The following is a 20,841-nucleotide window of genomic DNA, read 5'->3' on the forward strand; positions in this document are numbered from 1 at the left end:
AAGCCTCCAGACTCAGGGTGGGCCCTCAGCCTCCATGAGGATCTCTCCTCCTGCCTCTGGTTAAACAGGAGCCAAACAGAGGAGATGGATGGAGTGGCCAAGAACTCAGAGGCAGGCCCCACTGGAGGGTTGGAAATGACAGGCACTGTCTCATTCGGAGGTGACTTAGGGCCGGGGCGCTTCTGATTTGAAGCTCACTTGATGCAAACAGCCTCTTCTCTTTGGGCATTTGTTGAAAACAATCAGTACTAACTGCCTAACAAAGCGGCTATGTCTAGTCAGGGATAGCAGCTGGGCGAACAAGGAGCTGACCAAAAAATTTAAAAGGAAAAGTTGAGGAATGAGCTGTCCATGGAGGGTTTTGAAAACTTTGGCATATTCTCAGGACTCTAGAAGTCCATATATGTGTAGGACTGTGTGTGTGCTAAGGAAAGGCCCTGCCCTATTTGCCAATTGCAAGTGGTGTTGCAGCCCCAGGTACCTGAGGCCCTGCCTTCAGCGTAGACTGTGAGCAGGAGGGCTGGGGTGTGCATAGGGAGTATGGGAGGATGCTGGGCAGAGAGAAGGCTGGACTCAGTGTCCCTTGTTATTTTCTGTTGCAATCCATTTTCTTGGTGATTTGAATGTTCCATTTCCCACTGGGTTCATTTGATAATGGCGGTGGCAGTTGTATGTGTACCCGTGTATATGTATGTGTCCATGTGTTCATATACGTGTGTGTATACACACGTGTATTTGTTTCACATGAGCTCTCCCAGCTTTAGAAATAGAAGAAATTCAAGATTTTTCTTTATTTAGGTATAAAAAAAAATACAGTACGTCTCATTCACCAGTGTGGCCAATATATAGTCATTATCTGTAGAGCAATTACTACAATTACAGAAAATACAAGGTTACAAGAATTGTTTACTTAACTAAAAATCCTGAATTAAAATTGTTAACCTAAATAGCGACCTGCTTATTATGCAACAACCCTATTCTATATGTTTGTGAGGGCTACGAACTTGTAAGTATTATTAGTAAAATAATTATGAAAAATTAATCATTGGTTTAAAAAGACATCAGTGTTACCTACAGTGCCTGGCAGTGTGAGGGGCCTTGCAGGGGAAGGCGGCTTGATCTGTGATGAAGGGTGGGCAGGAGAGCTTGTGTCCTCCCTTGTCCCTCTCCTCATCTGAACGCCACTTCCACAAGTGAAGTGAAAGTGAAAAGTTCCACACGCAGCTTAAAGTGGGCATGCACAGGTGCTGCCAAGCTTGGGCAGGGCAGGGGCCTCGCCTTCCGCAGGGTGTGCCTGGGGGTCAGTTCCCTGAGATGTGGCAACCACGAAGCGTAAAGGCAAATGGCATGGCTCTGTCATACACTCACATTTGGGTTTGGACATTGGCCAGACTTGTTGAGGGCCACATCTTGGTTGCCTCTAAATCAAGAGATAAGTAGATGGAGAAAATAAAGGGGGAACTCGAGTGACCTGTTGAGGCAGTGACAGGGAGGGCTCATATGCTCCAGAAACATCTGCCCTCTCACAGGCAAGCCTGGGTAGGTGTGGATGAGTGTCAAGTTGGGGTATCACCTACACCAGAGGCCCTCCAGAGATGGTGGGTAAATGGAGGTGGCCCTCACCCTATGATCTGTCAATCTTAGTCTTCACTGTCTCTCCGGGATGAATTCACAGTTGCTTCAGGTTCAACAAGCCACTTCCCTGAATTTGGCTGACCGGGTCAATGCTCTGTACAGCACAGTTACTGGAGTGGCAGGCCAGTGAGGTCACCTCAACCCAAGGTCAGGAGCTGCCAGGTGGCCCCTTCTTTCCTCTTGTCAGGCTTGGGGAGGGGCTGGGGAATGGTGGGGCACTGAGAAGGCATGAGGGAGTCACAGCAGGCAGGCTGTGAGGGCAGGCATGATGGACAGGCTTAGTCTCCTTTGGAACAGGGCTGCAGAGAGTCTTATCCCACAGGTCATGCCATCCATCCCTGTCACCAGGCAGACAGTCACCAGGATCTCACCAGCCCACTTCCCCCGGGACCTCTGGGGAAGACCTCCCAGCTATTGAGCACGATATGCTTTGCTTGGCAGCTTTGCAGAGCCAGAGTAAGTCTTTGGATTAGATGTGTGGTCTGGGTGCCAAGCCCAGAACTGACTTTCCCAGCATTTGGGGGTAGCCATCACTGAAATATGCTCCTAGATATTTCAGAGACCTGGAGATTGCTACCCTGGGGATGGTGAGGTCTTTGGTGCCCACCAGAGAGGGTGCTGGACTGGAAAGTCAGTGCCACACTTGGAAGGCTTGGTGCCTGGTGTCTGAACGGCCCGGGCTGCAGTGGGTTTGGGTCCCCAGGACCAGAGGGCTATGACCTCTAATACACCAGCTCCTCCCGGGGGTCGGAGCCGTATAGCTCCGCCAGCATCTTGAACCTGGGACCCCAATCATTGAGGAAGTCGTAATCAATATCTGAGTCAGAGGAATCAGTGCCCAGGGAGCTGAGCGACTCCGCGATGGACTCGGAGCCCTCATAGCCATAGATGTGCAGTGTGTCGTAGGGGGGCCCGCCTCCATCCTGGTCTGCCTCGTCCTTCTTCACCTCGATCATGGTGGCCATCTCCCCGGGCCCGCCATGTCCCCCGGGCGCCAGCCGCGGTGGCTTCTGCACCTGGGTGTAGACGGCCGGCTGGGCGTCCAGCGCGGGCCGTGGGGGCTTGGTCCCGCCGTGGCGCACGGAGTTCAGCACTGACACGTCATAGCTGGTGGTGTCCATCTCGCCGCCGCCCTCTTCGTCGTAAGTCACCAGCTGCTCGTGGATCTCTGGCACGCTCTTACCGTGAGCACGGGCCTGCTTCCGGAGCCGCCTCCGCAGGAAGATGAGCAGGGTGATCACTGCCAGCCAGCAAGAAGAGCGAAGGGCCGTCAGACCCGACTCAGCGCCCGGTGTCCCCACCCCACTCACCTGCTCCTCCCTGCCTCGCTGCAGATTCCAAGGCCAGCCTAGACTCCCAGGGATACCTCCAGGGCTGGGCCAATGTAGGTTTGGATGGGTCCAGGCACCAGGGGGGTCCACCCCACCCCATGGGGTAGTCATCTTCCCTCCCCCATGCTCTTGACAGGGCGGTGGGTGGTGTGGTGTGAACAGAGTAGGAAGCCTGTTCATTCTCTTCTGCCTGTCTCAGTCCTTTTTACCTGCATCCTCATTTCCTATCTCTTCATACCTGGGTGGCAAATATTTCCATGTCATCTCCAAAAGGCCAGGAGGTTGGGGCAGAAGTGGGGAAAGAGTTGGAATTTTGAATTCTGAGTCATTATTTTGTTGAGCCTGTGATGATGATAATGGATAATGGTGGTGCTGGCGGACGTGATACTCATTGCACAGTAGCCACCACTCTATCGAGCACCTACTGTATACATGCTTGGGACTATATTGGGCACATTCTCATATGATCTCACTATTTCTATTTTATAGTTTTTCTATTTTATTTCTATTTCTATTTCTATTTTATAGTCAAGAAAACTGATCTCATGGAGGCTGAGCGACTCACCTAAAGTCCTGTGGATCTCCACCCTGGTGGAAACTCTGAGGGGTGTGGCTTATCAGTGTCTAAGATCCCTGAGAAGGGGGTGGACCATGTGGTACAGAGAGTTCCTAAAATTAGGCTCAGGTCATCACCCTGGGCTCTGTCCTGCTCCCCTTGAGTTACTTCACAAGCTCTTCTATATATAAGGAAAGTTGGATGCCCTGGGAGACATCTCCCGGAGTCTCAGTTTTCTTGTCTGTAAAATGGAAATGATGATTTTTTTTTCCTGCTCTGCTTATATTTGGGGAGGGTGGTTATGAGGCTGAATACAATTTTATAGGTGGTGGCAATGCCATTTTGTTCTTATTATTAAGCATTATTTGAGGGGGATTCTGGGTCTGGACTCTGTATCATGGAAGCCAGGGGTGGGGCACACCCAGGGGAGCCACTATCAGGAAAGGCCTGAAGCATATACCATGGTGCCCCACAGCATCCTAGTCCTTGTCACTGTGGTGCAAAGCTGACCCGATCCCCCATTGGCTTCTTGTAGGACTGACCCTGGGCTCATCTGACGGCAGGTGAAGTATAGGAGAATTTATCCCCTTGGGAGGAGCCCTCAGTGACTGGCATTCCTTTCCCCATCTCCTGTGGAAGGATGCTAAGGGAACTCCATGCTGCTTTCTATTCCTTCAATGGGACAAAGCTTATGGCCTTGGGTAATTTCTGTGACAACTGGTCCTTTATGGCTGTCTTCCTTTCTACTCCAGTCCCCCTCCTGTTTAAGAGATCTCCAAATAAACTACTTGCCCCCAAATCCTTGGCCCAGGGTTTGCTTCCTGGTTCTGGGGAACCCAAACTAAGGCAAACTCCTAAAACTTATGAAGCCCAAACCAAAAAACCAAAAAACAAAACAAAACAAAAAAACCAAAACCAGAAAACAAAAAACAAAAACAAAAACCAAAAAACCATAACCAAAAACAAAAAAACAAATAAATATCAAAGTTCGAGGAGAAATTCTATAAAAGCAAAGAAAATCTACAGTGACAATCTGGAGGTTTTCAAATGATCCATTTTAGAACTTTTTAATTTTTTTTTAAATTAAAATAGGTTTAAGTAAATAAATTCCAAGAACAGTGCTTGGAACACAATAAGTGCTCAAAATGTATATGTTGAATGAGTGAATGTGCAAATAGAGATTTTTATTTTTATTTATTTTTTGGTGCCGGGGATTGAACCTGGGGCCTCACACATGCTAGGCAAGTGCCCTACCACTGAGCTCCATCCAGGTCCAAGATACTTTGAAAAGGAGTTGGCTTGAAGAGTGGGGAGGGGTCTTGAGCCCTGCCCCATCCTCCCCTCTTCCTTGTGCTGTCCTTAGTACTCAGGTGGGTGGAACTCAGCATCCCTGTATTCTGCACATGGAAACTTGAGGCCCAGGGTGGTGCACTGGCCCAGGCTTCCTTGTGGGCTGGATACAGCACTGAGCCCGGATCCCTGGCTTCTGTGAAGCCCCCTCAGTGTTTCCTCCCCACGCCCTGGGCACTGACCTGTGATGGTGAGGATGCAGAGGAAGATGGCTACCAGCGCCTGGATGCTGACACCCATCTGGGCGGCCGCCTCCTCACAGAAGGTGAACTCTCCCCACTCGTTGCACTTGCACACGGCTATGGTCAGCATGTTGGTGCTGGTCAGGCTCGGGTTCCCATTGTCCGAGATAAGTATGGGCAGGTAATGCACCTTGGCACGTTCCCGGTCAAACTGTCCATACTTGACTGTGACATTGGCTGTGTTATCTGGAAACACCAAGGTGATAGAATGAGGCTGTTTCTAGGAGAGTCCACCCCCTTGCATGATGGAACATGGGAGCCCTCCTCAACTGCACTAGCCCCCTGCTGCCTGGGCTGCCCCTCTGCCCAGTGTCTCCCTGTCTCATTTCCAGTCATTGGAGCACAGGCCTGTTCCTTCCTAGAGAGGATATTTTGGGCAGTTGCATGGTCCAAACTGAGAAGAGTGGTTCATCTGGAATTTAAAATCCTGTGGGCAACTGATGTGCCAGTCTCCTTCTTTATCTCCAAACCCTTTTCCAAGAGCAGGGGACTTTCTCTTTGGCTCAACTAATTACTGTATTGCTTCAGGCTTCCACAGCAATCAGGAAAAGTAAAGTTTTAAAAAGTCTTTTAGCATTGGGCTAACTCCTAGACTTGTGTCTGCCATTTAGAGAATCCTTTGTTATAGAGGAGATTTACAATAGCAAAAATGATATCCTGATCCCCAGCAGTGAGAGGATGATTGCATTTGCCATTGAGGGTTCTCTGGCCAGTTTACAATTAGGAATATGCTTTGTCTAAATATTGGCTTCCCCTCCCAGCTCCATTGGTTTCCTGTACATAAGAATCTCCCAGGGAGCTTACACACACACACACACACACACACACACACCCACACCCACACACATTCATTCTCATTCTCTCTCTCTCTCTCTCTCTCTCTGGTTCCTGGCAAGTGTGATGCCAATGGTCAGAGGGTTTACTAAATCAAACAGGGTGGACATGCTCAGGAAACCAGTTGAAAGTCAAGGCTTTTCAAATGCAAGGCAATTACATTTCATTATTCATAATTACATTGAAGTCTTAAGTCTAAATAAAAAATAAATGATATGCCATTGGCACTTTGTGGGAGAAATGAGGGATATTTGACATATAGGATATTCATGTGTAACTGAATCTGAGATACACAGAATCTTACCTTCTGGTTGCATGTGTCTTTAGGGTGGCATTTAAGCTTCTACCCCATGGCAGGCCCTGCCCAGGTGCATTTCAGGTAGACATTAGGAATGGTATTTTTGCCACATTACTTTTTGTGAAAGAGAGCAAAGTGTTGAATGGTCTGTCATTAATTGTCAACACATAATCCCCTTCTCATCCCACAGGAGGCTTCTTAAGACAGGTCTGTGGCTGATCCCTGGGTCTGCTCCTCACTGACAGGGGATGTCAGTGGGCTGTTTCAATATAGGGGTCCTCACAGGCTTGTCAATAAGGAATGGCAGAGGTCACCTCCCCTGAAGATCCTGGGTGAAGGATTGCTTTATTTAAAACTTAGGAGGATTTCCTTTATTTTTTTTCTGAGGAAGTTGCAGATAAGGCCATGAAAACCTTTGCACTTTTGACTAGAATTAAGTCAACTCAGCATCAACGTTGCAGTAAGTGCACATCCATCAGAAGCTCTGATCAGCCACTACTGACCTCATAGTGGCTGACTTTTGGGTTTTGATTGGTGGGTCAGATGTGCTGTGCTGTGCTGTGATTGGTGGACCAGATCCTGTTTAGGGGCCACCTGATGGTAAGTAGTCATTGTAGCTGAATTAAAACAAAATTCATGATATTCTTGGGATTGAAAGCTTCACAGTTTTGACTGTTTGGGAGAGATCTCAAAGCTCCACGTGGTAGAGCGATTTGAAATCTTTCTGAGGCACAGAGACCCCCCCACGTGGAGAGCGATTATTTGACTCATTCGTGAATGGACCTAGCTGCCTGCACCCCTTTCTCTATTCTGTACTCCTCTTGATCAGAGCATCTTAGAGGGGAATGGCAAACTATGTGGATGTGGCAGTTTGGTCAAGTTGGCTCTGACCACTGTATGATTTATATAGTGGAAATTGTACAAAATGTCCTGTAACATAAAAATCCATGTGGGGGACTGCCCCCACTTTCTGGCTTAGTCCTCGATTCTGGTGCCTCAAGACTCAAGTAACCCCATTCCGGACCCTGTCACAAGCCTGCTGATTGCTGTGTTGCTCACCATGATTATCCGTGAGGGTGAAGTTGCTGTCCTCAGTACTCAGGGCATATTTGAACTTGACGTTCCGTGGAGTTATGTCCTTGTCTATTGCAGAGATCTGCACAACCAGCTGGAGTATGGGAGATGGGGGATGGTCAGTGTGGTTTTGGAGTGGTCTGGGGTTCAGGCATGGAGACTTTGGGTTTAGACCTGAGCATGGCTGCCTCTCACCTGCAACCCTGACCTACGTGTTCTCCACAAAGCCACTCTTTCCTCCACTGTCTTTGACCCCTGACCCCGGCTCTTCATCTACACTTCAGATATTGTCTGAGGCTCAGTTTCTCATTTGGAAAATGGGGATGGTATTACTTTGATACAGAGTGCAGGAAACTCAGTGGAACTGCAGCTGGCTGTCTGCCCCTCAGCCTGCCTCCAGGGGGCACTGCCTCACCCTCCGCCCAACCCAGACTCACCTTGCCGGCAGCCACATTCTCACACACTTTGGGCTCATAGGGCTGGGCGAACATCGGAGCGTTGTCATTCTCATCTAAAACTTCAATGTGGACCTGCACAATGGATTCTTTACCTGTGGGGATCCCTGCAGGGGAGAGGATTGGTCACCAGAGTGGGCTCAGCTGATGCCAACCCCTGGGGGATGGAAAAAGAGTGGAAGCCACTCTTTTTCAGGAAGAGGCTCCATAGGCCTCTAGAGGAGAGGCCAGGGGTAGCATTCTGGATGGAGGAAGTGTGAAGGAGGTGGCCGGTAACTCTTTGCACAAGAGGAAGTTCGCTGAAGTATTACTTATAAAAAATCAAAAAGGTAAGCAACCTAAGTGCCTCTAAAAAAAGTTTCAACAACAAAATTAATAATTAGAGTAAGTAACATAATTCATCAAAATAATTAGAGTAAGAAACATAATTCATTAAAATAGAGTAAGAAACATAATTCATTAAAATCCTGTAATTTAATAAGTAATTGTTATTATTCAAATAACAATTCACCCCCTCTCTGGGGGTGAATTATTATTTGAATAATATAATATTATTATTATATTATTGGGACCAGGGGGACCTGGGTTTAGCGGGAATATCTATCCTTCCCCTTGAGGGTGGTTGTGATTTTCTCATATAGGTCATGCTGAACCTCCATTTGTCAGAAGTTATACAGTTTTTGGAGAATCTAACAATCTTGAGTTGAAAACTGCTTCAGGTTTTGAATTAAACCCATTAACTGGTGCTAATACTGTTCCCCTCCCCTACAAAAAAAGAGTTTACCAAATGTCTTTGATGAGAAGAATCACGTGGTTCTTGTTACATGCTCATCCTTGGCTTGGTCTCTGATCACTGCTCCAGAACATCGAGAGGGGAGTCCGGGAAACTCTATGTTTAGCAGGTGATGCTCATCACTGAGACATCTACTTAGCCTGTTTTTATAACAGTGCTTCTCAAACTCTGTTGCACACATGAGATTCTGATTCAGTCTGGGGTGAGGCCCGAGATTCTGCACTGCCAGCAAGGTCTCAGGTGACATCGATACAGCTGGCCCGAGGACCACACTAAGGCATGGAAGCTTGATAGCATCCCAGCCAGGGATGCTTTGCAAGGAGTTTGTAACACCTCTACAGACCTCGAATGACAGATGATACCAGCTTTGAAAGAACAAGGGAAAAAGAGAAGAGCCCGGGGCTGGGGGAAGCCTCTGGAGATGGGGACACTCACCACTAGAATCCAGTTCTTTGGCCTCCACAGTCAGGTTATACCAGGGGTAGGTTTCTCTGTCCACTTCTTTCTCATTGAAAATGTGCCCCTGTTTGGTTATGCGGAAGAATTGGCCTTTGTCACTGGTCCTGCGGATGGCGTATCTGTCCAGGGGAAAGAGTTTCATGGCTTTCCATTATTTTTTTTTAAATATATTTTTTAGTTGTTGATAGACCCTTATTTTATTTATTTATACATGGTGCTGAGAATTGAACCCAGTGCCTCACATATGCCAGGCAAGTGTGCTACCGCTGAGTCACAGCCCTCCATTATTTTTTTGATGAGCATTTTTTTTCCTCAGCATGACAGATGAGGCCCTTCAGAAGCTATCCCTACATCCTTCTCCATCCCCCTCTCTCACAGTTCTGGTTGTTTTCTACCACCCAGAGCATGAGCATACAACTTAGAGGGATTCAGGGGAGTGAGACCATGTCTGATCTGAAGGGTGCTGGCTCCGGAATGAAAGGGGTACCTGAGACTATCAGTAGCCCTCTATAGCTGAGCAGGTGACACTCTAATCAACCAGATCACAAAACGGCTTCTTTTGTGTGTGTGATCAATGAAAAGATAGGAGGGAAAGAGTCAGGAAAAAATAGAAAAGGAGCTGAAAGAGATAAGAAGTAGCAAAGAAGATAAAATTTGTGAAATAAAAAATGGAAAAGTTCTCCCAGAAATCAGGAAGTTAGAAAGTTATGAAAATGTGTGTATGTGTGTTTACATGTATATATATATGTCAATATACATATCATATGTATAAAAATAGTTGCTATGACTGAGAAAGATTCCAGAACAGATGGAACAGAAGAAATAACAAAAATATAATAAAAGAAAACTTTCCTGATCTAAGGAAAAACTGGAGACCATAGATTAATAGATGCCATTGATATCAGGCGTGTTTAATTAGGCATATCTTGATGGGACTTTTGAATTTCAAGGCTGTGTGAAGAAACTTTGAAAAAGAGGACAGACTCTCAGGAAAAAAATGAATTCCTTATTAATAAAGAGAAATAAGACTCACCCCGGATGCCCCCATAAAATTAAGTGGGAGAAAACACTGATAGTCTTTTTGAAGGAAAGTGTTTATTATCTGAGGATTATATAAGCATACCCAGGTGATATTAAAATAAGAAGGAAAAAAAACCATAAGTTTTTCTGTAAATATGCAAGAACTTAGGAAATGTATCACCCACAATAATGGGTCCTGAAATTTGTTTTTGAAAACTTACTCTAAGAAATGTCTCAATAGGAAGTAAAAACCTGGCTTAGGAGGAATTAGAATAAAGCTGTTGATTTCTTTATCATACATAGGAATGCAATGGTGTGTTTGTGTGTGTGTGTGTGTGTGTGTGTGTTGTGTGTGTAGTGTTTTAACTAGAAAATATAAATCCAGGAAAACATTTAAAATTTTATACCTAGAAGTGAATCTGATAGGTAGAAGTAAAAAATGGATATATTCCACCCAAATATCTAGAAGGGGGAGATAAATAGGTTTATAGCAAGGATGAAGGACAAGAAACAACACCATTACATTTGAGAAATGGGAAGTGTTAAACAAGAACTAAAATAATTAAGATCAAACATATCACTTATGGTAAAAAACGTAAATAGGTTGAACACAAAGTGTGTCAGTTTAGATGAAAGAGCAAAGCCACGTGCATTCTCCTTTCAAGAGACAACTTAATGTCAAATGACCTGGAAAAGTTAAAAGTAAAGGATGGAAAATTTACATCAGGCCAATAGAAACAACACGAAAACAAACCAAACCAACAAACTCAACATTAGGCAGCATGGAACCGAAGGCCAAATATTCAAGCAGAACAAATTGGGTAATTTCATAGCACAGAAGTTACAAGCCATAATGAAGGTAAAATAGTTGTAAATCTTAGTAAGCTGAATAGAAAAATTAAAAGGCGCAAAGCAAAAGCTTTGATGTTTTAGAAAAAATGGGCACAAGTACCATGGTTATCATTGTTGTTATGGTTTGGTTATGAGGTGTCCCCCCAAAGCTTCTGTTAACACAGGAATATTCAGAGGAGAAAGGAGTAGGTGATGGGACCTGTAACCTCATCAGTTCATCCTAGTTTGAATGGACTGATTGGGTGGTAACTGTAGGTAGGTGGGCAGGGCAGGAGGAGGTGGATCACTGGGGATGTGCTCTGGAAGGGTTCATCTTCCCTGTGGCTCCCGTCCCCCTCTCTTCTGCTTCCTGGCTCTCATGTCCTGAGCTGTTTTCCCCCTCCAAACCCTTCCGCCATGATGTCACGTCTCACTTCAGGCCCAGAGCTTTGGAGTCAGCTGATCATGAACTGAGCCTCTGAAACAGTGAGCCAAAATAAACTTTTCCTCCTCTAAGTTGTTCTTGTTAGGTGTTTTGGTCACAGGGACTTGAAGCTGACTAAAGCAATTACATCACAAAACAAACTAAAACAAGTCCAAAACAAACAAACAAACAAACAAACAAACAAACAAAAACAAAACCCCTACCACTTGTAAATAAAAAGAAAAACAATCCAAGTCAATGTCTTAAATAAACCTATGGATCCAAGGAGCAATAAAAAGTGTAATTACAGACTATGGAATAGAATAAAGAAGAAGTCGTCCCCACATTTGTGAGATGTGACTGAAATGCAGGGATAATGTTTTTATCCTTGATAAGAAGGCCTAATACCTAAGGCCTAATAAACATTAGCTTTTCCAAAACTGATACATAAACATAAGTCTTATTGGAATTCAAATGTTTTTAAAAACTAGCTAAAGGATTTTAAAGTTCATGTGGAAGGATGAACGTTTCAGAATAGATAAAAATTATATAAAACTAAAAAGAAACAATGGGGGAGAGGCTTGCCTTGCACATACTAAAATTTAGCAAAAGCTGTCACAATAAAACAGAGTACCAAAGAACTATAGAGAATCCAGAAAGAGATTCACGTCTACACAAGAACTTAGTGTCCCAGCATGCTGGGGAAATAATGACATTAAAAAATGGGACACTGCTACATCGATGTTCATAGCAGCACAATTCACAATAGCAAGACTGTGGAACCAACCTAGATGCCCTTCAATAGATGAATGGATAAAAAAAATGTGGCATTTATACACAATGGAGTATTACTCTGCATTAAAAAATGACAAAATCATAGAATTTGCAGGGAAATGGATGGCATTAGAGCAGATTATGCTAAGTGAAGCTAGCCAATCCCTAAAAAACAAATGCCAAATGTCTTCTTTGATATAAGGAGAGTAACTAAGAACAGAGTAGGGACGAAGAGCATGAGAAGAAGATTAACATTAAACAGGGATGAGAGATGGGAGGGAAAGGGAGAGAGAAGGGAAATTGCATGGAAATGGAAGGAGACCCTCAGGGTTATACAAAAGTACATACAAGAGGAAGTGAGGGGAAAGGGAAAAATAATACAAGGGGGAGAAATGAATGACAGTAGAGGGGGTAGAGAGAGAAGAGGGGAGGCGAGGGGAGGGGAGGGGAGGGGGATAGTAGAGGATAGGGAAAGCAGGCAGACACAACAGACACTAGTATGGCAACATGTAAATCAATGGATGTGTAACTGATATGATTCTGCAATCTGTATACGGGGTAAAAATGGGAGTTCATAACCCACTTGAATCAAAGTGTGAAATATGATATGTCGAGAACTATGTAATGTTTTGAACAACCAACAATAAAAAATTTGAAAAAAAAATTTTAAAAAAAATGGTGCTGGCATTGCTGGCCACCCAGGTAGAATAAAATAAGATTGGACTGAAGTCATACTTACTATCAAATATCACATAGCTCGTTCCAGAGGGCGAAGGAAAGACATCTAGTTAGGATAGAGTAGCAAGTACTTTGGTTTGAACACATTCTCCACATGTTCATGTGTTGGAAACCTGATCCCCAAATTCATATGTTAATGGCATTTGGAGATAGGACTTTGGGAAGTAATTAGGATTGGATGAGGTCAGGAAGGTGGGGTCCTCATGATGGCATTAGTGGCTTTAAAGAAAGAGGAAGAGAGAGCTAGGCTGGAAGCCTGCTCTGTCTTGCCAGGAAAGCCCTCTGTCATGTTATGATGCAGCAAGGTCCCCACCAGATGCCACGTTCTTGAACTTCTCAATCTCCAGAACTGTGAACCAACCTCCATTCTTCATAAATTACTCAAGTCTGTGGTATTCAGTAATAGGAACAGAAAACCAGGTAAGACAGAAAGTGCCAATGAACAGGACATGACACCATCCAAAAAAATTTTAAAAAACACAAACAACAGCAAATTCAGTATAAATCTGTCTATGTATCTGTATGATCATAAGGAAAGGTAGGTGGGCCTGGCTGGAGGAGGCAGATCACAGGGGACATGCTCTGAGAGGGTTCATCGACCCTGTGGCTCCTGTCCCCCTCTCTTCTGCTTAACTACAAGCCACTTAACATGAGCTGTCTGGATGTGGGAGTTATCAGTTTTCTTTACAGACCTTTGTACTGTTTCAGTGTGTGAAATAAGCATGTCTTTACTTATGTCATTTTTGGGAGACAAATTTAGCAAAACATGTTTGGTGAAGGGGCTTCAGGTATGTTATCTGATTGGCTGCTCTTTTACTATCGGGTCTCTTAGGTGGGACCCGTGGGACTTGTGGTCCAAAGGACAGGCCCTTCAAAGTCAAAGAGAGATCAGACAGAGCAAGGACAGCTTGGACCATGGGGTTGCCTGGGAGGGTGAGAGCCCAGCAGGCCAGAGGTGTTGGTGGAAAGGCTTGGGCCACTGGCCCTGATTCTTCCACTTCCCATACTAGTGCAGCGGGAAGCCAGTTTTCCTCTCTGATTCTTGGTCTCAACCAGCAGCCACAAGAATATCAGTGCTAGGACTGTCACTGTCATCATCATCAACACGCCCACTGCCCCTTACCCAATGCTGCGCCGGGCCTCATCGGGATCTACAGCCATCACGGAGCCGATCAGAGGTTTCTTCTGGTTTTCCCGCAGCTGGAAATGGTAGAAGTGTTGCTGGAAGACGGGGGGCTCATCCACATCTGTGATGTTGATGATGACGCGGGCTTTGTTGCTGCCCGAGATGCCACTCAGGTATCGGAGGTTGATGGTGGGATCGGTGGCCTCGATGGTGAACACGTACTGCCGGATGAGTTCATAGTCCAGGGGCTGCGTGAGGGAAAAATATGCTAACGCCGCTCTGAGCCAAGCATCCTGCAAGGTAGGACTAAAATGACAACTGTTTGGCACTAGAGCCCAGACCAGTGACATTTCTAGGGTCATCAAGACTGGCCAGGTCTAGTGTCTGTTTCCAGCTGCTCTGTACCTCATTTCAGCAGTCTCAGGGCCACACCCCCAACCCTGGCCCTGTTCCTGGTAAGTAGTCTGCTCTTAGGAGGACCACAGACTAGTGGCTTGAGCCTTTGCTCCAAAGGCTTCCCCTGTGCTGGTTATCCCTCAAGCAGCTGTGAGAAGGTAATCAGAGGCCCTCTCAGAAGCCCTCCTAACTGGTAATGCTCTCTGCCTTCTGTTGCTGGGTAGCGATAAACACAGTGGCTGTACTTTTTTGTTTGTGGGTCTTTCTTTCCCACTTGCTGAGAGCTTTGTTGACCCGGGAGGCTCATTGTCTCCCCCTGGGTCTCTGATCTCCAGTGTGGGGCTTGGCCATAGAAGAACTCAGGCTCAGGACCCCCAGTCCTCTGCATGGCCATTCTGGAGGCACTTGTAGCCCCCTGACAGGACCTCTCCCTCCTCTTCCATATATAGTCTGACATCAGCAGATACTGTCCATGGCCACCTGTGTCCTCATGCACTCATTGTTTCCATGCATGCTGATGACTTTCTACTGGCCAGCACACAGGGAAGACAGATAGTGTCAGAGCAGTGCTCTGTCAACACTTGGTATATACATACCCCACTCCCATCCCCTGCTGCAACTCTGAGATGCGCTCTTACTGTCTCCCAGATGCCCTCCATGGGATGGGGCCCCATTTGCCCACCCGCTCATGAATGAGCTGAGTATTAGCTTCCTTCTTTTCACCTGAAATTGCTCCCAGGGCTTCCTAGGATCACTTTCTTTGAATAAGCAACACACACCCAAATCCTTGCCTCCAGGTCTGCTTCTGGGGCAATCCTGCCTGACACACTGGGTCTCAGTCTTCCCGGGCACATAGCCAGTTCTGAGCTGATCCAGAACATTGTCCTTTGATGGTCTCTGGCCCAGGAGAAGCCCCAGGGTAGATCCTATGGCCACTGCAAGCCCCGAGCCCTACGTCTGAGGCTGTGGCTGCAGACCCACAAACCTTCATGGGCTTGATGATGCCCTCGTTGCGGGTGGGATCCGTCTCGATGGTGAAGGTGTCCCTGTATTCGCCTTGCACGATGCTGTACTTGGTCATCCTGTTCTGAGGCTCGTCTGGGTCATGAACAGACAGAAAGCCCAGAGGGCTGCCCACACGGATGTCTTCAGGCACCGTAAAGGTGTACTTGGCTGATGCAAATAGAATACCCACAAAGGCATCGGATTAATGAGATGGACGAGGTTAGTGCTCTTTCATATCATCCTACCATATTTTGATCCAGAAAATGAACACATAAAATAATGATGATGAGAATAATAATACTCCTTAGATTTGGGATCTTAAGGCAAAGGGGTCTATTCTATCTGTTGATTCATCCATTTGTCCATCCCTCTATCCATCCAACACATGGTTATTGAGCACTGACTACACACCAGGCACTTTGCTAGGGACCTATTAGTTGATAAGAGAGACAAGTTGTGCCTTCAGGGAGCTCATGCCACACAAAACAAGGTCACTGCAGAACTGGCTGGTTCTGCAGCTGGCTGAGCCTCTGATTTACATCAGCACTGAAGGATACAATGAATACAGCCAACTAACTCTCTTGCCCAGACCCACCAAGGACACAGGACAGGCTCTTGTAAGATATTTTTTAGGGCAGGATTCAGTTTTAGGTGGGGTAAGGCTCAACCCCAGCTGTAGATCCCTGCTGACTGGCTCATGGGGATTTTCTAGCTGGGGCCGAGTCTCAGGGTCTGGGTTCTCCTGAGCCCATGGGATCTGAGTGAAATTGCTCCTATGTCCTAATGGGACCCTATGCACAGTGATCACATCTAGCAGGGCCTGTGATTTCCCTCTGGTCTATGAGGAGACCATCACCAGGGGCAGCTGGACAGCCTTGGGAGTGTGGAGCAGGACCCATCTTGCACCCAAACATCTTCTCTGGGTTTTAGGCCCACCTGGGGTTGGGGGAGAGGTGGAGGAATTTGGGACACCTCCCTCAGAGTTCCCAAGTCACTGAGTATCCCCCCCCCCCACACACACAGGGCCCTAGGGAGGGGCTCACTCTGAGTGAAGATGGGGAAGTTGTCATTGACGTCTTGCAGAGTGATTAGCACGGTGGCTGTGCCTGATTCTCCCTGGAGGCCCTGGGCATCTCGGGCCTCTACCACGATCTCGTACCTGGCCTGCTTCTCTCGGTCCAAGTTTTTGTTTGTGGTGAAAATGAGTCCTGCAAAAAGTAGCCCCAAGAGTCATGTTACTGGAGGAACTTTGAGAAAATACAGATGTCTGGGCTGTATGTAGAGAACCTATAGGTGATTCCACTGTTCAGCCAGGCTGAGAACCATCTGTCTACAGGCTACTATTTTGTGTCCTACCCCTGCTCCATTAAAAATGACCAAACAGGATGGTCTAATATTGGTCTAGCCAGCTGGAGCATTGTGTTGAGAAATACCATGAGGCCACATGCAGGCTCAATGTGGAAGCGTTCTGTGATGGATTAATGATGTCTGCCTTGGTACACCATAGGGCAGTGTTGGTGTCTGCTATGTATTTATTATTACTCTGAAAGACACTGGAGCAGCCCGAACAACTGGCCTTCTTGCTCCCAAGATTCAGTCTTTACTGTTTTTTTTTTTTTTTTTTAAATCTGTTAAATCAAACTAAGTTTGACCTGAGAATTCCTCTGTACTTGCATATTTAGGTCCTTATATAACGAAATGCAATCTAACTTAGCATGTAAATGAATTGAAACCTAAATGTGCTTCGGTCAATCCCAGGCTGCCAGATGTTCAAATGTTTGAGCTGTAACCAGTCTAGCTTTTTCTGGGCCTCACTTCTGTTTTCTGAATATTACTTTCCTTTCTTTGTCCATAAATGTTATCCAGACCTGGAGTTTCTCCAATCCTATTTTGATTCTGGGATTGCCTGATTTGTGAATTTTTTTCCCCTCAATTTAACTCTGTTAAATTAAATTTGTCTAAAGCTTTTTTCTTTTAAAAATTCATGAAACGCTATGTGGCTATGCTCTCCCTAGATTTATCTAACTCCAGCTTTGTGGCTATCATAGGTGATGATGAGCAGTCCTATTTTCTGGATGAGGGGAGTAAGACTTCCAGAGGTTAGTAGTCTTATCCAGGGTCTCTAGAGAAGGGAAGTAGCTGAGTTTGGAACGCAGGTCAGATCTATTTGAAGCTGTCCAAAGAACTGTTAACCAGCACTCTCTGCTGCCTCTTGCTCACTGCTTGGGTACCAAGATCCTGAGGTCCCCTGGGTTTGAGCCCATGTCTTGGGTACCTATAGGCTTCCTTCCCCCATAAATACCATCTATACTTTATCTTTCTGCAGGCTATCAATCAATTCCATGGGATAGTGCTGTTTAGTAGTTGTTGACATACGTCAGGCTGGACTTCCCTCAGTATCTGTACCCAGAACATTCATGTCCCCTACTCCCCCAAGCTGGTGCCTGCCCAGGAGGGTTCATCACACAGACCAGAATTATCGATGGCAAAATACTCTTCCCCCTTCAGGACTTGGTACGTGACGGTGGCATGGTCTGACACCGTGGGGTCATCTGCATCCACTGCCGTCACACGCGTGACCGAGGTTCCTGTGGAGAGAGAATGACAATGGCCCCCTCGTGACAATGGCCCCTCTCTCCGTTCCTGGGTGAGGGCAGATGTGATTCTGTTGTTCCTCTGTCCCCATGGGCAGGGGGTTGGGGAAGCCTGCTTTGTTTTCTGAGGAGCCTGACTCAGGACAAAGGGCTGGGACCCACCCAGGCCAACCTGGAGGGGGCCAAGAGCATAGGTGTTTGTGCCTTGAGGGGAGAAATCAGGGTCAGGAGTAGAAGCCCAGGAGAGCAACGGCTGCTTCTCCCTCTCCTGAAAAAAAGTGAGAACAAGGGACTGGGAATGCACACAAAGGAGTGGTGACACATTTCTCGTCCCCTTGAATTTCAGGGACCTCACACTTAACAGGAAGTTCTGCCCCCAGGGCTCTGATTGGGGATCCCGGACTGAGTGGGTAGAGAGGAAAGCTCTTTCCTGGCACCTTCTGGACACTGGGACAGGACTGAGGAAGGAATAGTGACCTTCTTAGGCTGGTGACACACTTTGGGTCCAGGTTTCTGTCCCCCACCTCCGCTCCTACATGACCCCTAGAGATGATTCTTCTTACTTTGGTGACAGAGCCTGTCACACACTCTTGGTGTGTCAGTCCTGGGGTTCAGAGGCAGTGGGTAGTATGTGTTCCAAAGAGTAGTGAGACATATGTGTGTCTCTGATGGCCAGGGCTCAGCCCACGGCTGGGATCAGGGATCAGTCTGTGACTGATCAGAACTCAGGCTGGGGCCAGGTCATAGTGTAGCCTTTAAGGATCAGTTTTTTCAAATCATATAAAGTGACAATTATAACTTCTGCCCTGAACCCACTTCATCCTGATCATGACAGTGAAATGGCTGATATGACAGGAGCCTCAGCCTGGGGAGGAGGGAAGAAGGAGGGAGAGAGACAGATTGGGCACATACCCACAGCTGACATCTCAGGCACAGATGCGTTGAACAACCGGTGCGTGAACACAGGCCAGTTGTCATTTACATCATGAACTTTGATAGTGAAGCTGGAAGGAGGTTCCAGGTTATTGTTGGTTTCCTTGTCTACAATGAGGGCAGTGAGCTTGTATTCGGTGACTTTCTCCCGGTCCAGTCTCTCAAAAGCATACACGTCCCCTGTCTCTGCATTGACCCGGAAGACCTTGCCAGCGGAGTCTCCTTGGAGCACATACTTGGTGTTCTTGCGATTCACGCTAGATTTGATCTAGGAAGGAACAGAATATGAGCTGGGGGGAAGAGCAGTGGTGGTTGGGTATATGTACACATGTGTGTTCATGTACAGAGTGTGTGCACACAGGAGCGTGCACATGTAGGCATCTGCATGTGAGTAAGTATGTGTGCAGGTCTGTGCTCATGTGCACGCATGCGTGTGTATTCATGTGTGTATGTAGGTGCTGGTCAGAGATCCTAACTGTGACACTGAGGTTTTTAACAAGAACCTCCACTACTGGTTATTCTCAGCCAGGTCACTGCAAACACCAGCTGGTGTAAGTTGCTTAGCAGAGCCCAATCACCAAAAATGGTGCTGAGGGCACAGTAGGGGCTTAGGAGGTAGCTTTTTGAGTGAAAGAATTTGGTGAATTAGAAGCCAAAGAGTACTTTTGCCCCTTAGAAGACACCTAACCTCAATGACTTGGGATGACCTCATCTGTAAAATGTGGCTGCTGCTGCTTCTGAGGTTGACTTGCCCTCGTGAGTAGAGCACCCTTTTGAAAGTGAGTCCCAGGAAACCTCCTCCTTTGCCCATGGCTTTTGAGCATCAGCTTAAATGTTCAGAAATATTTGTGAGCCGACTGTTAAACACAGCCATTGTTAAAAAACGAAATCTTATAGACTTACCATTAAATAAATCATATTCAAAATAAAGACCACAAATACTCAGAATTTATCACTTCCTAATTATGTTAGTATGTTCTTGAGATTAGGTGTGTCTTTTGTATGAGCGTGGTGGGAATACTGAGAAAGGACATGTCCATGTAGGCCTTCTCCCAACTCTGTGGTATCGTGTTGGTAACTAAATCACTTTGCTGAAAGCTTTTACACCACGGAAATTGGCAAATGCTACACAATCGGGTCCTTTTCCTCTGAAGAGCCAGTTTCAAATAGTTATCAGCCCTCCACTGATCCCCAGTCAATTCAGTTTTGGAATGGCACATAAAAAGTTCTCTTCTTGGGGGTTTTCAATGTCCAGTCCTGGAGAAAAGAACTCCCATGAACTTTGTTAAATTCAGGATTTCCTGCACCCCTTAAACCATTGAACCATTTTTCTTATAACACGTGCTGTTAGTGAAACAAAGAATTTGATTTGGAAAATAGTGTGGGTCAAGTATCTTGCACAGAACAGAGCTCTCAATAAATGACAGTTATTATTAATGATACATCCGCAAATTAAAGGATATAATTAGAAGTTTAGAAGGGCTGAACATTCCATTTATAGAATCTTAGAGAAAATCAGCACCACAAGACTAGGTAGTATGTATGCACGTAAAATGGTACTCTTCTGGGATGTTAGAAAGTCCAGAAAATAGAATTTGAATTTAAATGTAAAAAATATAAAATTGGATGGCTACAAGGTGTCAGGCCCTATGTAGGCACACAGGGATAACACAAACCTATGCTGGCTCTCAGGGCTGAGGCTCAAATCCTCAGGGACTGGAACTCCAAGGAAGGACAGCCCTTAAGGGTCAGATGGAGCAAGGGCCTTGGAATGTGTCCGAGGAGGACTCATCAGGAAGGCCGGAAAACTGAGAGCTTGTGGGGCCTCAGGAGAGAAGAGGGAGATTCAAGAAGGTGTGGTCCAATCCCATGAAGTCTTCAAGGTGTCCCTAGCATTTACCAGCTGTATAGTCACTGAAGTCCTTGGTGAGAGCAGTGACATCTGGCAGTGTATAGAGAAGAGTCTGGAAGGT

At 46.2% G+C, this 20,841-nt stretch overlaps 1 protein-coding gene across 3 annotated transcripts in view; it reads right to left on the reverse strand.

The window, feature by feature from the left end:
- Positions 1–759: 759 nt before the first annotated feature.
- Cdh5 (cadherin 5) overlaps positions 760–20,841 on the reverse strand; it is a 35,720-nt gene continuing 15,638 nt past the window's right edge. For all 3 annotated transcript variants that reach the window (XM_015488651.2, XM_015488650.2, XM_015488652.2), the window contains exons 3-12: positions 18,848–19,136; positions 17,813–17,929; positions 16,385–16,549; positions 15,322–15,509; positions 13,938–14,188; positions 9,004–9,146; positions 7,758–7,882; positions 7,306–7,414; positions 5,055–5,300; positions 760–2,875 (exon numbers count right to left, since the gene is read on the reverse strand). In XM_015488651.2, the coding sequence (XP_015344137.1) occupies positions 2,358–2,875; positions 5,055–5,300; positions 7,306–7,414; positions 7,758–7,882; positions 9,004–9,146; positions 13,938–14,188; positions 15,322–15,509; positions 16,385–16,549; positions 17,813–17,929; positions 18,848–19,136 (2,151 nt within the window). In that variant the 3' untranslated portion in view covers positions 760–2,357. The remainder of the gene's footprint in view (positions 2,876–5,054; positions 5,301–7,305; positions 7,415–7,757; positions 7,883–9,003; positions 9,147–13,937; positions 14,189–15,321; positions 15,510–16,384; positions 16,550–17,812; positions 17,930–18,847; positions 19,137–20,841) is intronic.

This window comes from Marmota marmota, unplaced genomic scaffold (assembly GCF_001458135.2).
Source record: "Marmota marmota marmota unplaced genomic scaffold, marMar, whole genome shotgun sequence".
In the NCBI taxonomy this organism is placed as follows: domain Eukaryota; kingdom Metazoa; phylum Chordata; class Mammalia; order Rodentia; family Sciuridae; genus Marmota; species Marmota marmota.